Below are 17,604 nucleotides of genomic sequence, written 5' to 3' on the forward strand. Positions count from 1 at the left end.
CAGCTGACCATCATAGTAAGTACCATTATAAATGCTATCCAGTTTCTTTGTCATTAGGGTATATTGTACTTTTTGTCATTGCTGTCACAGGCATGAGTTATTTCAGATTTACAGGAGAAGGACATTGGACCCTGTGTCTGACTTCAATTTACTTAACTAATTTTAACTAATTTAACTAACTTTAACTAATTTTCCTGTTAGAGGTCAGTCAGTCAATTATGTGTGGTTGTTAGCTCTGATACACAAATACTGTCAAGTTCAGTTCTCTGTGTGTATATAACACAGTTATGTTGCCATATAAGGCAGTATATGGTATTCTCTTTTGAAGGTATATGCAAATGACCTCTTAATTATAGGTGCATCAAGGGTATATATAGGCCACTAAGTGACTTTTTGTGTGAGATATAAATGAACAGACATAGAAAGGAAGTGAAATTCCTACTGTCCGATGTGTATTACCTGAGATCACTTCAGAAGCTGCAAAAAAGATGCATTCCCTTAAGACCAGACAGCTCACTTCTGCTTATAATTTACATAACATTTGCATTCAGATCTCCAGGGATCATATTTTTCTGTTTCAGACTGTGGAGTACAAGCATCTTACCAAGTATTTATAACTTGAAATCACATTCACTCCTTTTGTCTTTATGGGATAAATCTTAATTGCATTCAAGCCCAAACCACTTGATTGTTCAAACAGCTTTCATGCTGGCTCACACATCAGTTCAAATGTGTTGAGCCAACTGGCTAATCAATTATTGAGATTCTAGTTTTAGTTTTAATATGGTGGAAATATTTGTGGATTTTTTCATTTTGTTCTCTTCTTTTTACTTTTTCTCCTCTTTCCTAACCAGTATTCTCTTTAATCCATTTTCCTACCTTCGAACATTCCCTCTAATCCTGGACCATGCAAGGTCCACATTGCTGGGCCTTTACTAATCTCCTCTGTTGCTATATTCCAAGTACAATGCAGGTTTTCAGGCTGCTCACTTCACTATATCCAGACTTAATCATATACTTACGATGTGGCCAGGAATTAGGATAAGAACCAGCATTGCAAACAGCATAATTTTACAAGTAATGAGATTTTAGTGCATTAACCTTGAACTAGAACCTTCAAGAGTTGAGTCTTATTGTTCTGTGGACCACTTCCTCCACACTGATCAGGTGGCACAATGCATTGGATCTGGATGTTCTTCTATATTATATACAGAGTTGGACAGACTATACTACTTGAAGTGGACAGTGCACACAGCAAGAAAATGTAATATTACCATTGCTGTTGATTTTCACTCAGGATATGTACAGAGGCTTCAGATTTCAAAATAAGATGTAAAGTAAACACAAGGAGGTGGACAGATACAACTAATGAATGGCACAGAGAAGTGGGGCCAAAGTCAAATACGATTCTTACTAGGGAAAACAGCCTTGAAATAATAAGACGCTGACTAGTGGACAAAAGCCACAGGTGCAAAAGTAAGGCCCATGTTTTATTCTTAACCTGGAACATGGCGAAAAATAATTCTTCCTCCCCCTTTTTAAACATCATTTAGAAATTTAAAATACATCTTTTAAATCATGGTTGGATATACAATATTTTATGTCAGACATTTTGACTGTGTATGTTGTAAAATAAACATACTTCTTAAACGTTCTTTTTTTTTAATTGTTTTTGTTTTTGTTTCTGTTTCTTTACCGTATTTTATTTATTAACATCAAAAAATGCCTAGTAATTTTCAATATTTATGCTTTTTAAATTAAGCCCATTTTCTCATTTGTTAATACTAGAAACCACACCCTGGGCTAATTTTTTGTGCTACAATATATAGCATAGGCATTTGTTCAAAATCAAAAAATGTAACTTCCACATTTAGTAAATAAATAGTGAACCTTAAATGTAATAAATCATCTTGTATAGACTGTCTTTTACTGACTCTTTCAACACAACTAAAATGACAACTGACAAAATGCAGAGATGGATATTACTACCCAAAAGTAAGTAGTTCTTACATATGAGAAAGAGAAAACAAAAGTGAAAAAATCTATCTTACTACATACATTGACTTTATCTGAAAGCCTAATTTCTTTGGTAATAATTCAGCCACCTAATAAAAGTTTTTCTTTAAAACTTGAAACTTTAGATAGTTCATCAGCTGATAGAGACTGTCTTAGCTTCAGTGAAAGCAAAGCCAGTTTCTGTAATCAGCAGATCTGTCCCTTTTGTCTAATAATATTATAGATGAATCTACATTTAACTTTTAATGCTGACACTTTAAAGAGATCTAATAACATTTTTACAGGGCAGTAGGACAGGTGGGGATGTCTTTATTGCAATCCATGACAATTCATAGCATATGGCTTAGAAGGAACATATATACTAACATTTACTCTCCATCCTTATACTTGGTCTCATAAAGATATGACCATTGCCTACAGCCTTGGCATGGTTTCTTAATGGCTTTTCCAAGAGCTGTTTGAAAGTGTTAAATGGTGAGATATCTCTATGATATTAAAAATCAGCTGAGTAAATGGTTGTATGAAGGAATGTATAAACTATGAAAATAATTCAGGTTTTTATTATTGCTTTTCTTTGTTTTGATATTGTTTAGAAAATGTTTTGAGAGATTTTAATTACACTATACTCTATGTTGAAGTTATGACCTGACTAAATTCAATAGGTGGCATTCTGTGACAGAGAAATATGTATTAGAATTGTAAATACCAAACAAAAGCGTACCAAACAAGCTTCTCTGACAGCATTTTACTTTTCATGGAATCTACTGGCTTGATTCTTCCCTTATTCATACTTACAATAACGTAAACACTGGTTTGTATTGATCTACACCTGGAACAAGACACATTCACAGTTTTAAAATGGCAAAATATTCCAGATGCCACAAAGGAGAAGAAAAAAATTGTTTGTTTTATTTTGAGGACCAGCAACAAAGAGTACTGATGCAATCTATACAGTTTCCTGATTAATGCTGCATGCATTGATACATATAAGAACAATATTTCTTGCACCAATACTGCTAAGTATTTGACTTGCATGTCTGCACTGTTACAAAAGCTCATAATGCCGTGACCAAATTGAACTTTTTTTTTTTTTTTTTTTTTTTTAAATAACATGACCACTTGCATTTTAAATATCTAATTATCAGTATGATTTTTGTCTTCCTGGACATGTCACTGGAAGTGTTTTAAGAGGTAGCTTTGCAGTTTGAAGTTAAGTGAAGTGGTTTTAAATAGCAAAGTATGCAAGCAAATGAAAGTGAAATCTAAAACTTTCATACAGTATTTTCTAAATCTCTGCCACTCTTTTTCCATGTTTGATTTCTGCCATCAGAGCACTCTGATAAGCATTGAGAATCTGAAGCCTTTGTACCATCAAACAGTAGAGCTCACATTTTACAAATAAATAAATAAACAGTAAATGGCTTTTTCCGGTTACATCAACACCTGTGTTCTTGTGTCAGGAAGCCGAAGTCCTACCAGACCTCCACATACTAGAACAGTAGAAGCAAGGAGAATAGGGATTGCTTTGGTGATACCAACAAGGGAACCAAATATTAAGTTTCCAAGTACAGCTGCTGCTTTGCATAGCGCATTCAAAAAACCAAAGCCTGTTGCCCTAGAAGAAAAAACAGAATAAAGTTAAAATGAATGTAAGAGTAAAAACCTTTGAAACAAATCCTCAGTGGGAATAAATCAGTATAGTCCTCTATCTTAAAGTGAATTTATTACAAGGATTCTGTACTTGATCTTTATAATGTGAAATCAAAACTCTACTGTAACAGCATTTTATTGAGACAAATTCATTCTGCTAACTTGGGGACAAAAATATGAAATGAATAAGTGAACAGGCAAGTTTGTACTTTCACACAACAACAAAGGACCTACAAACAGAAATTCAATAACATTTAAAATGGTGGATCAGTAGAGAGGAGGTGAGAAATCTTTCAAGAGCTACATAGTGATATCAGGAGGTCACCAAAATAAAAGGATGAGCATCATGGGGTACTGAATAAAAATTGTTTTCTTACAGATGGTATGCATGTTCAATGCTTTCTCAAAAGGGTTATAAGACCTTTAATAATTACAAATGTCTGTCTCTTAGGGTCAAAGAGAATGAGGCTTTAAAAACAAAAAACAAAAAAGACCCTGCTTCATGCAGAAGAGATACCTAAGAAACTTCAGACAAAAGGGATTGCCAACAGAAAACACAATACGAGCAACTCAGAGGTGCTTATGCTTTGTGGAGGTATTATTTTAGAGGTATAATTTTTGGTAGCGATCACATAGATGTACTATGCAAACTGCTACCCTTTTAATTAAATGTGTTTTGACGTGACAGTATGATTCATAATTGCAAGAAAAATAATTGTCCTAAAAAAAGTGTCCTAAAAAAATCATCTGTAAAATGGCAAAGTCTTTAACATTTCCCAAATCTCTAGGAAGTGAAAGGGAGAATAACTGTTTGAAGCTCACACTGTGCTCACTGGGACAAAATAATAAGAATCACAATGATATAAACTTCTTTTCAGAACAAACAATTTTTTTTATTGTTAATATTAATTATTGCCATTAGAAGGAAAAAGTTCCCCAGTCCAAACAGAAAGAATTGACAGAGAAACTAATGGACTGGGTGACTAAGAGGTTACTTAGTTATTGTAGTGAAATTCTATGTAAAGGAATGGAAGGTCCTATACTCATATACAGTCTGTACTCAAAAGTAACTATGATGAACTTCTGCTACTGTAGCTCATAGAATTATAGAATTGTTTGAGTTGAATGGACCTTAAAGATCACCTAGTTCCAACTTCCCTGTCACTTGGAGGGATGCCACCCAGGTGATCAGGTAGTCCTGGGCCTCATCCAACCTGTTTTTGAACATTTCCAGGGATAGGGCATCCACAGCTTCTCTGGGCAACCTCTTCCAGTGACACACCACCCTCTGAGTAAAGAATTTCCTCCTAATCTCTAACCTAAATCTCCATTCTACCTTGTCTGACTGAGCAAAAAGTTGCTCTCCGTCTTTTATATAAGCCCTATTTAAGTATATAAAACTGCAATAAGATGGCCCTGGAGCCTTCTTTTCAGACCCGAGCCCTCTCAGCCTTTCTTCATAGGAGAGGTGCTCCAGCCCTCTGATTAACTTCATAGCCCTCCTCTGAACCCATTCTAATAAACCCACATCCTTCTTGTGCTGGGAGCCCCTGGATACACCTCTCCAAGTGGGGCCTCACAAAAATAGAACAGAGGGGGACAAACCCCTCCCTTGACCTCTTTCGATGCAGCCTAGGATCCTTAAAAGTATCCCAGAGAATCAACCTAAAGTAAGCAGACTTTATCCCAAATGACAACAAGGTTACAACTGAGAGGTTTCTCAAGGTTTTTCACAGAAATATTTTTATTTTGAAAAAGAAAGCCTAATAAGGGAGAAGACCCTCTACCTCAGGCAAACAATGGACGTAGCCACAGCCCACAGTGTCACTAGTTTATGTTTTCTTCTGCAAATCCGGTCACTACATCTTAAGAGAATTGATCAGTCAGTCCCTTTGGTGTCCTACATCTAAGTCATATCTCCTGGGAAAGTTAAAATATCCTGTGTAGAAGAGCTCACCAGCATATTGGGGTTAGTAGCCATGTCCTGAATTTACACAGAATCACAGAATCACAGAATTTCTAGGTTGGAAGAGGATGCTGTTGGCCTTCTTGGCCACCTTAGCACACTGCTGGCTAATATTCAGCCAACTATCAACCATCACTCCCATGTCCTTCTCTGCCTGGCAGCTCTCCAATCACTCATCTCCCAGCCTGTAGCTGTGCTTGGGGTTGTTGCACCCCAGGTGCAGGACCCGGCACTTGGCCTTGTTAAACTTCATGCACTTGACCTCAGCCCATTGGTGCAGCCTATCCAGATCCTCCTGCAGAGCCTTCCTACACTCAAGCAGATCGACACACGCACCTAGCTTGGTGTCATCTGCAAACTTACTGAGGGTGCAAACATTTATTTATGTGATATGCTGTACTTCAGAATTGTACTGGTCCTGTTATATTTGAGGATGCTGCACCAAAGGAATAATGAAGGTGGATTGGTACCCTTCTGGTCTATTTCCATATATTTCTGGCCCTAGTTTGTTCTTAGATGCTGAAATCTAGTTAATCAACAGGGTCAACTTCAGAATCATTTGAAGTAATGGTATAAAGTAATGTTTATTTTTTGAGTAAACATAATTCCTTTTTGTGCAATATGTTGTACCCATGCAGATACTGCATGAAAAGAAACATTAATAATATCTAGGGAAGGAGAGGCAGGTCATTGGGATAGCAGAGCAGAAACTACACAGGAAATGAGCTGGGGAAAAAAAAATAATAGCAAAAGGGTCTCTAATATGCCTCCTGAATGGTCAAATGGCTACTTTTTTTCTATGTTTGATTAAACCTGCATTACTTACATAATACTCAGGGCCTAAAAAGGTAAACTTGCACATGGAGGTGAATATCTTCAAAACGACATGCTCTGCTGCCTGATGATGCAGACCAGTGAGGTCTGTCTGAGAGTGCACTGCTGAGAGCACCAGAGGAGGGACCTTTGGAAGAGTTGCTTGAGAGCCTTCCTGTCAGGGAAACATTTGCAGTAATTCCTTGAAAATGTTTCCTCAGAAGAGGACTGATTAACTTTTAGGAAGACTTTTGGAGAAATCCAGCCAAAGAAGGATTGAGAAATGTACTGAATGAAGTAGCAAAGAGCCATCCTACTGGAGTAATTTTTCAAAGTCTGTGGTCAAGTGTCTACCACAGACAGATTTGTACTACCAGGCAGACTAAGCTGAGCATCAGAAGTGTACCTGTAAAAAACTGACCAGAATGTGAAAAAGGTCCTGGCAGGGAAGACTGATGCATAGCCATGCAATATATATGTTGCAATACGCAAACATGAGAGCAGAGTCTAATAAAACCTTTGCTGCAGTTTTTGGGAAAGTGCTAGTGTACTGGAAGTCTGCAAATGATCAAGGACTTACAATGTGCCATCTCAGGATCACAAATGAGTTAAGTGAAAAAAAACACAGAAGTGCAAAGCCATTACTAAATACACTGATCTACACTAAGTTCATCAGTTACTGGGCAAAACACTGGCATAAGAATATCTTTCTGACTGTCAAAAATCTTTGGCAATAATTGTCAAGAAAGTCAGTAGAAAGAACCCCTTGTTCTTTTAGAGGATGTCAATAAACCCTTTGGGCAAATCAGTAAGACAGTCCTGGTGAATCACTGTGGGCTTGCCTTAAAGACAAAACAAAACAAAATGAAATAGAAAAAGCTATAGAATTTAGTATTAATAGGAAAAAATATTGAAGTCCTATAAAAGTGCCAGGTCTCACAGAAAGCTGAGTGTTAAAGAAAAAGAATTTTCCCAGTATTTTACTACTGGTGCTAGGAAACCTGTGACAAAGAAAAATACCGAGCTTCCTTTCACCCAAGTCTCACATAACAAATGGCAAGAATCCAAATGGTTAAAAATAAAGGGATTATCCAGGCCTCTAGATTAAATGCGCTTGTTTCCTAGTTGCCAAATATGCTCCTTCTTAGACCAGGTGCTTGTGTTCTTAAATAAAGTAGTTCGGGTCCACTTTTGTGTTGCTTATGGAGCACCTCATAACTTCATTTTCATGCTGTAGAGTTCTACTGAATGTGTAACAGTCATTTGATATCCCTCTTGCCAGACCTAGTGCTAAACTAGCAGCACTTTACAAAAGACTCTGAGTAAAATTTTTGTGGGTTTTGATGACTTGCAAATCCTATGAAAACAGTAAGTTTCTGAATGTGCTATGGATAATTTTCTAATTGCCTGAGGATTAATTTTTCTAATCCTCCTTTTCAAAAATAAATACATAGGTCATAGTCTTGCCAATTACACCATATAATGTGCAAGTAAAATCAAAGAATGTGCCTTCCTGCCTTAGACTTGCTTGAGAAACTTCATAGGTGTGGTATTTCATGCCTTTAAAACACCAGCATGCAATTTCAGCAAAGTGCAGTTGAACTGCATCCACAGGATGGCAGTAGAAAATAGCTGCCAGAAAGTCTGCTATAAGTTGATGACTGCTGTTATGACTCAAACGACTAGAATACTTCTCTTCTGACAGCCACAACAATAAAAAGTTGGATTTAAGATAACCTATGAATAGGTTTTATTACTCTGGGGACTCAGAAAGAGGAGGAGAAGATAAATATAATGAACTGAAGATAGGAGACTTAATTCTTAATTATGACCAAACCTTTATGAACTTCTTTCAAAGGTATGAAAAAAGGCAAAACAGAATGAAATCATTTTATAGCACACCTTGAATTCTAAATATTCCTGGCCATGTTTCAAACCCTGATGCCTGGCAGCCTTAGCAAAACTGAAGAATTGTTGGTTATCTGATGTAATCTGATTTTGATTTACTCTGCGGGAGATACAAGGATTCCACTTTCTGCTTATTTGGCTTATTTGTTGTAACCATTGTTTGACAAGAGTCTTGGCTTATAAAGTCCATTCTTCCCAAGTTAGCTCACAAGAAGACACTTAATACTTATAGAAATGTAAAAATTCCATTTAAATGTCATAAAAATCTCCTGTTACTTTTTTTTTTTTTTCAGAGAATTTTAACTCTCTTCTATTCATATTTGTATTACAGGCATAGCTAGAAAATTATGCAATGTTGTTTCAGGTCCCTTTGGCACAAAAATTACAACACAATCTGTAATTACATCATCATACAATATATTTTTTTCCACATTACTCTGCCAATGCACAGAACAAAGGCAGCTTGAGGGATAAAGCATGATGTAGTGAAGGAAACTTGGTTTCCCTCATGTTGCAGAATTTGGAAGGTACACAGATGGGATTGGGACTGCAAGATGAAAAAGCAGAGTCTCATGATTAAGCTAGTTGAATGCTGTCAGAAGAACAGTTACAAACCCCATTCCCATAACAGAATTTCTGTATGATGCTAGCAAGTCATTTAAGCTAACTAAATAGTCATTAAGTATGTAATTCACATTTTATGTCTGCTCAGCTTAGCACCTTCAGGTTTGTGTCATTGAAGTGCTGAGCAGGGGAATTTATATTTTTAGCCCATTCCCTCTTCTGAAATTCTCAGTGATTGGGTTTCCAGGTCCCACATGAAATAAATCAGGCACCTAACATCATTTTTGACAACATTATCATTTTCCTCAGTGCCTTAATTCCTGCATCACCTCCCTCCAAAGAACAGCTCTGAAAATACAGAAAGTTTTTGAGAGTAGAAAATCACTCTATAAACACTCAAAAATGTTCACAAGATTATTAATAATTCTTCTTTAGAGGAGAGCTTTTGAATACATGAAATAATTTGGTTTGGCTCTCAAGAGGGCCACAACTGACCAAAAACTTCTCAGAACCTGCTGACTGTTGAGCATTCCAGAATCACACAAGCCATTAAGAAGATAGACAAAAGCCAAGATAAAGGGTAAGGACAAAAGATGAGATAATACTAGTATTTATTATTATTATTAATTATTATTATTATTATTATTATTTTGTATTATAGAACAGGATTAAATTACTGGTTTATTAGAAATGAGCTTACTTATAACTGCTCATCATCAGTGTCCTTTAAAATCTTTGTATTGAAAAGTAAGTAATAAATTAAATACTGTTTTACAATGATTATTCATTACTAAATGTTTTATGTGAAAGACTGAAACATACCTATAACCAGGATTTGTAATGTATTTTCTACTTTCTAATGCAACTTCCTCTCCCTGAAAACCACTTGACATGTATACAGTCTCCAACATGTCTTATTTTATTAGTTCCACAGATCAACTCAGGTTTTCTAAAGAACATTTAGATAAAAAACAAAACAAAACAAAACAAATAAACAAACCAAAAACAAAACAAAACAACAACAAATGACAATGGCATAAAATATAGAATTCTAGAATCATCCAGGTTGGAAAACACATATGACTTAGCAAGTCCCACCACTAAACTATGTCTCTCAGTATCATGTCTACATGTCTCTTAAACACCTCCAGGGATGGGGACTCCATGACTTCCTGGGAAACCTTTTTCAACAAATTATTCCTAATGTCCAATCTAAACCTTTCCTGATGCAACATGAGGTGATTTCCTTGCATCCTATTACTTGTCACCCAAGAAAAAGAGATGAACGTTCTCGTTGCTGCAACAACACCCTCCTCACTGCAACTTCCTTTCAGGTAGTTGTAGACAGAGCTGTCTCCAATCAGTTTCCTTTTCTCTAGACAAAGCAATTCCAATTCCCTGAGATACTCCTTGTAAGTCTTGGTTTTAGTCCCATTATCAGCTTTCTACTTATCAAGAATTTAGGACAAGCTACAGAATTACTTCAAATACAGATATTAGATTGTTAAATAAATTTATAAAATTTATAAATAATGAGGTGATTTTGAATGCATTTGAAGCCCAAATCTGTTAAGATTTTGAAGCAACCTTACCTCTGCCCTGTGGGCAGCTAATGAAGAGGAAACCAGAATGTGTCCTGTGTATCACATACACCATGCATTTCCAAGTTTCTCACCACACCCCTACCTGACAGAAAGCCAGTATGATTTTCCAAAAATAACCTGGGGTACGATTTATGAAACACTTTCTGTATTACCCTGCAAATTATTGGCAAAGCCCCAGCAGTTTGGCTATTGGCTAGATTCCAAGGGGAGTTTTGTGGTAGGAAAAGGAGGGGCTGCGCAGCCTGATCTCTTGTGCGTGTTAGTATGAACTGGCCTCCTTACACACACATTTCTTTCAGCCCAGACTCTAGCTTCTATTTGCTGCTCATTTCACTCATTTCACTTCTATTTGTGGTCATTTCACTGGTGAGTAAGCAAAAATTATTTATTGGAATAATAAAAGAATGATGCACCTTTGCCTCAACCTTAAAAATTATGGGAAGGAACAAACTTCCAGAATTATAATCCCAAAAGGCAAAAAGTGGCTATGATGGAACCAGAACTTTTGGAAAACTCATCTTTAGTATATGCCAGCAATGTTTGTCCTGAACTAAGATGACTTGACCAATCAGGCTGTTTACATAGATAATATGAAATGACAAGTTCTCTATCTGAGTTGTTGCAAAAATACCCCAAAAATTCAGCTGCAAGTACATTTTTCTAATTTGGTTCCATAGTTATTATTGCATGCATATTTATTTTATTTTAGAAGAAAAAAAGAAAAATTTTCTACAATCTCATAGTTACCAGAAACTACTAAAAAAATATTAGCTGCAAATATGGATACCCTAAAGCAGATATCAGTAGCATACTGATAATTTAATCATTCCTAGTGATGATTTTTTTTTCATTAACACCGATGGGTTTTCCAATTATTTTTTTCATAAAACAAAACAAAACAAAACAAAACAAAACAAAAACAAACAAACAAACAAACAATAACAACAACAGAAAACAAAAACAGTGACTAGTACATTCAGGAATGTCAATAGAATAACTACTTATAAAGGACATTTATTAGAATTATATCATAGCATTTGATTGACGGAATAATTCTTGCCAGACGATTTCTGAGGTGTAATAAAAACTGTAGTGCTTAAACCTTAGTGCTTTAGATTCATGAGTAGCTTAGTATGGTTATGTTGATATAACCACAACAATGGATATAACCACAACAGTTTACTCTGTAAAGAAGCACTTATTTAAAAAATAATAATATGAAAAGAAAGCATATTCAACCAGTCTACTGTCTTTCTGTCTTAATGGACAGTATCAAATTTAGTTGAATCTGTGTCCAAAAACTAAGATTTTACAGCCGGTCATCAGACATTTATAAAATTCTGGACCTTTTTTTTTTATTTCTTATGCCACTGGGTGGCATAAGAAATAGCACTGTGATAGAGAAGAGACACTCCATACCTTAGAGAGAACAGGGCAGTTTTACTGTTTTTTTTAGAGAGAAAGAGAGAAAGAGAGAGAGAGAGAGAGAAAGAGAGAGAGAGAAAGAGACAGAGAAAGAAAGAGAGAAAGAAAGAGAGAGAAAGAAAGAAAGAGAGAAAGAGAGAAAGAGAGAAAGAGAGAGAGAGAGAAAGAGAGAGAGAGAGAGAGAGAAAGAAAGAGAGAAAGAAAGAAAGAGAGAGAAAGAAAGAGAGAAAGAGAGAAAGAGAGAAAGAGAAAGAGAGAAAGAGAGAAAGAGAGAAAGAGAGAAAGAGAAAGAGAGAGAGAAAGAGAGAAAGAGAAAGAGAGAAAGAGAGAAAGAGAAAGAGAGAGAGAAAGAGAGAGAGAGAAAGAGAGAAAGAGAGAAAGAGAAAGAGAGAGAGAAAGAGAGAGAAAGAGAGAGAAAGAGAGAAAGAGAAAAAGAGAGAAAGAGAGAAAGAGAGAAAGAGAGAAAGAGAGAAAGAGAGAAAGAGAGAAAGAGAGAAAGGAAGGAAGGGAGGAAGGGAGGAAGGGAGGAAGGGAGGAAGGGAGGAAGGGAGGAAGGGAGGAAGGGAGGAAGGGAGGAAGGGAGGAAGGGAGGAAGGGAGGAAGGGAGGAAGGGAGGAAGGGAGGAAGGGAGGAAGGGAGGAAGGGAGGAAGGGAGGAAGGGAGGAAGGGAGGAAGGGAGGAAGGGAGGAAGGGAGGAAGGGAGGAAGAAAGAAAGAAAGAAAGAAAGAAAGAAAGAAAGAAAGAAAGAAAGAAAGAAAGAAAGAAAGAAAGAAAGAAAGAAAGAAAGAAAGAAAGAAAGAAAGAAAGAAAGAAAGAAAGAAAAAGAAAGGGAAAAAAAAAGAAAGGGAAAAAGAGGGAGGGAGAGAAGGAAGGAAGGAAGGAAGGAAGGAAGGAAGGAAGGAAGGAAGGAAGGAAGGAAGGAAGGAAGGAAGGAAGGAAGGAAGGAAGGAAGGAAGGAAGGAAGGAAGGAAGGAAGGAAGGAAGGAAGGAAGGAAGGAAGGAAGGAAGGAAGGAAAAAAGAAGAAGATACAAGTCTATTCAATAGGTTGTGGCTTTTATGATTTTACCTCTGACATATTGCTGTTGAACTACACTTCTTCCTTCTGTTAATTCAGTGGCATAAAGTCATCATTGGAGAGTATCTTAACATTAGAGGAAAAATGTCTTCTAGCAGCAGTGCTTGCAGGACATCAAAGCTGCCCAGAGCATCTTTGCAGAAAGGGTCAGGAGCAATGCCTGAGACACTTATGTATCTGTTTAATGTAGATACTAGTCTATGTATGATACTAGTCTGTATGTACAGACTCCTAGTGACCCTGCATACAAACTTGCTGCAGGCTGAATAACAGCTCAGTGTGGTTCAAGCCCTAAATCTCTTATAACAGATGCTGTTGAGCTCCAGAGAGTGATTTTTATTATCATCTCTACCATTCCATGAACAAGAGACAAATGCAACAATTTTTCTATTTTTGGACCAAATTCATAACTAATAGCTAGCTGCACTAGGGGAAACCCCAAAATATTCTATTACTATTTTCAACTATTTTCAGAAAAATTGATTATTTTCATTGTTTTAAATAAGAGCAGCAGTTATAACTTTTTTTTTTTTTTTCTTTTCATATGAAACTACATTTGTGTTATTTACCTGATTAGGTGATATTTGACAAGAAAGATAAACCCAAGAGGTTAAAAAAATATCTCTCTCTTTTTTTTTTTTTTTTCCTTGCTATTCTTAAGACAAACTGTGAGTACAGCTCACCTAAAACTTCACTATTTCTGTAAACAATACAGCATTAATTATTTCTATTACCATATCTGGTGGTACAGAGAGATGGAGTCAAAAAAATTAACAGAGATGTATCTGCACATACCTTCTGTCTGTAGGATACAACTCCACAGTAATGACATCAAGAGAGTTCCAAGCTGAGATGGTGAGACCGTTGTAGAGGCACAGCATACCTATCATCATGGATTCACTGGTCCCAAACCACAGGAAAAAACAGCTTATGCCAGAAAGAACCATGGAACCACCTATGCAAGAGTCAGACAAAGTGAGTGCTAAGTGAGGCTGAATTTAAAAGAATGATTGCTGTTTGTTTTGTCTAACATTTCTATTCACACAGTGAAACAAAATAAGTCACCCATATACTTGAGTTAAAAAATGAAGAGATATTCTTTGCTGGTAGACCATTCAGGCAGACAAATGTTAGAGGGCTATTGAGGAAAAAATGTAATTCCTTTATATTCTTTATGGATATACCATAAAGTATTAAGCTGGAACCCTTTCTGAACTCCCAAAAGAAACTGCAAGGAAAACTATCCCTGTTCTTCCTCAACATCTGAATTACATGAAACTCATTCATATAATGTGGTAATAAGAACATGGAGTAGGAAATGTATTTATATACAGTTTCCTAGAAAATGAATATAATGGACTATATTTAGCTACTTAAGTAAAACAAAAACCTATCTGTCTTTGCTGATAATCCACAGTAGGTGTCTTTCAGCTGTGTTACCTTGCAAAATAGATAGCAGGCAAAGGACTGCTAACTTTTCCTAGGAGATACTCTAGTAGCTGAGGATTACCTGCACACGTCCCACTTTCTTTCTTTTCTTTTTTTATAGAAAGAGAAGAAGAGAGAGAGAAAGAGAGAGAGAAAGAAAGAAAAAGAAAGAAGAAAGAAAGGAAGAAAAAGAAAGAAAGAAAGAACAATTTTTTTTCTCTATTTTTTTTTTTTTTCTGTTTTAAAGTGAAGTCCATACCTAACATTGTTAAACGTCCAATTCTATCCATCAGAAGAGCAGACACAATGTTCCCTGGTAACACTGCCAAAGTTCCCAGAAAATTAACGAAATAAATCCAGTAGGCACTGTAGTCATCATCAAAAGAAATTTGGCATCCTGTCCTGATGTGGAAAAATGTGCAATTTATAAAATCACTGTCAACAAATTTATATTGCTCGAGATCTGTGGAAAGAAGAAAAAGTAAGATTTCAGCTAACAGTTGACTCCATGTGCAGGTTTTGATTAAAACTTTTGAAGTTTATGCAATCTTGATGACAACTAGGAGCTTTTACTGCTTCATAAACAGCACTAGTTATTGCTTTTACTTCTGATAGCCTTTTATCTTAAGAGAAAAATATGTGAAGGCTATAATAAAGAGCAACTAAGACATTAAATAAAGCAGATTATATTAATGTATTTCAGCTCTATTTGGATCCTATTTGGTTCAAACCTCTCATATCAGGCTTGTTGTGCACTGGATTTCTGCAAGTTTTTATCAGCCAGCATTGCTGTTGTTCCTATGGTTCCTATGTCTTGCTCGGTGTTAGACTTTTTTTTTTTTTTTTGACTTGTTTTTAGTTATTTCCATACCAGAGAGCCTTTCAGATGAGACTGTTGATCATGCTCAGCTTGACTTCCTTTAAAGGGAAATGTTCACACAGAATTCAGAATTCAGATTAATTTATTTTCATTTCTGAGCAGACTGCAAGCAGTCTTCAGCTCAGTTCAAGTCTGAAAAAATATACTAAGAAATGTATCTGACCCAGTGTTTAGAAATGCAATAAGTTGTTTTTTTTTTTTACTAAACTTTTCACCAATTGTGAGTTCTGTAAACTCAGTGTCTGTTTTAATATTTATCATTAAAGCACAAATAATCACAGATATATCTTCCATTTTTCATAATTACGCATCTAATCATTTTGAAAATTATCAGTCAGATCTTGCTAGGATCTGGTATGATATTGGCACCAATGTATCTTGACAATGGTGACATTTTCATGCATTCATTATTAAAAAGGGATGCAGATGAATTACTATATGTAACGGTCCAGACCATTCTATTTCAAATAACATTTTAGAGATCTCTCCTTATACTTTCCCCTTTATTTCTGTTTCTTCCATCAGCCTTAAAGTCATTTCTCAGGAATATTGAAAGCTGGACATTGCTTGTTATGTATAGCCTAACTCTGTTACTAATATGATTATTTCAGTTACAGCAAAGAAGTAAAAAGTGCTGTATCTCTCTGGACACAATCTTAGTTTACATTGTTTTAAAATGAAAGAAAACAAACAAACAAACAAAAAACAATAAAAATGACATAAACAAATCAGGTCTTCTGCTTAAACATGTGAAAGCACAAATTCCTATTTCTGGTAAAATACTTAGTAGATTGGGAATGATTATAGATGAGGAAGCATGAATCTTGAACTTACCTCCTATGTCTATGTAAGAAGAATAGAATAGTCCCATTTAGACCAAATTAAAATACACCTAATTAAAGCAACCAATTTCTCATCTCAAGACTGAATATCTTTAGGGATGATTTAAATGAAAGAAACATTTATTATCTGAGTTAATACTAGGCCTGCAGTATCTCAAATGGAAGAGTAATCCTTTCTCTTCTCTGGTATTACATCGTTGATTTTATAGATTTGTGTTCCCTTGAAGAAGGCTTCCTGTATGCTTCATTAGAAATTCAGAATCTATAATCAGTTGACAACAGTCAGATGATAACATGCAGATGCAAAATTGGTACTCAGGAATTTTCATGTAATACCTGTGTTGTAGAAGGTGGTATTCACAAAAGTGCAGTTCCTGAAGTATGTGTTCAGTGAAGTAATGTCTTCAAACACACAATTCTTAAAAAGGGAATCTTCAAAGGTTACTGATTTAAACTTCATCATAATAAACCTGTAAAATACAAATAATTTCTGTAACTCTACTTTCACAGGTTAGAAACAGCAACAGGTCAAGCTGATAAATCTTTATAGTTTTATTTAGCATGCTGAAGAACCTCAACCACAGAAACAGTGATCACTTAAGGACATTCCAGAGACATGATTAATGATTAGCTGATTCTGGAATACTCTTTCAGAAAAAGCATTAATAAGACACATACCTGCTGGCCATAACCAATGATACTATTTCTGTGGTAATATTTCAGTTATTACTTGTCTTTAATCATCAACCAAAAACAACGTCATAACATACATGGAATAGCCTTGTAAAATGACCAGAACTCATAATTTGACATTACAGTCATAAATTGAGAGCTCAGACACCAGGAACCCAGCCTCTTGGAACAAAGAATCACCTGCTGGTACCAACAAGCTGGAAAGAAAGAATTTTTCAAAGAATGTTTATTTGACCATATGAAAACACACTGGGCACTGTGTCAGGCTCAAATTCAAAAGAAACTTCTTGAAGATTTTAAAAATGATTTTTTAGTTGTTTTTACCATTATCACAACACTTACATTGGCAGTTATACAGCTAGGTATCAAACAGGAAGAATGTTTTTTTTCTAGCCCTGTGTTTGTGGATGCAATTGCAAATACTGTGTACATAAAATGTGCACAAATGAATTGTCATTAACTTTTCTTATTTTTGAACATCTTTATTCCTACTGACTTTTATTTAATTCCTTGTTCTTTGATCATGTCTGTCAATGAAGTCATTCATAGAAAAAGTTAAGGACAAAGTATATTACTAGCAGTAATTTTCTACCTCAACATTACTAGGCTAAAGCAATATTGTAAACTCTTTCCACTGTGCTCTTAACACAGATATCATTATGCTAACAACAACAACAAGGAAAAGACACATTTAAATAATAAATTTAAATAAATAAATAAACAAATATAACCAAAACAA

The 17,604-nt window shown here is 35.5% G+C and overlaps 1 protein-coding gene across 1 annotated transcript in view; it reads right to left on the bottom strand.

Annotated features, from left to right (window-relative positions):
- Nucleotides 1-3,447: 3,447 nt before the first annotated feature.
- The window catches only part of SV2C (synaptic vesicle glycoprotein 2C), a gene marked incomplete at both ends in the record, with an annotated part of 80,931 nt that continues 66,774 nt past the window's right edge, over nt 3,448-17,604 (bottom strand). The window contains 4 exons of the mRNA XM_084305014.1: nt 3,448-3,631; nt 13,818-13,977; nt 14,710-14,913; nt 16,509-16,642. Of these exons, the coding sequence (XP_084161140.1) occupies nt 3,448-3,631; nt 13,818-13,977; nt 14,710-14,913; nt 16,509-16,642 (682 nt within the window). The remainder of the gene's footprint in view (nt 3,632-13,817; nt 13,978-14,709; nt 14,914-16,508; nt 16,643-17,604) is intronic.

The sequence above is a fragment of the Netta rufina genome (genome assembly GCF_964035555.1).
Source record: "Netta rufina genome assembly, chromosome: Z".
Taxonomy (NCBI): domain Eukaryota; kingdom Metazoa; phylum Chordata; class Aves; order Anseriformes; family Anatidae; genus Netta; species Netta rufina.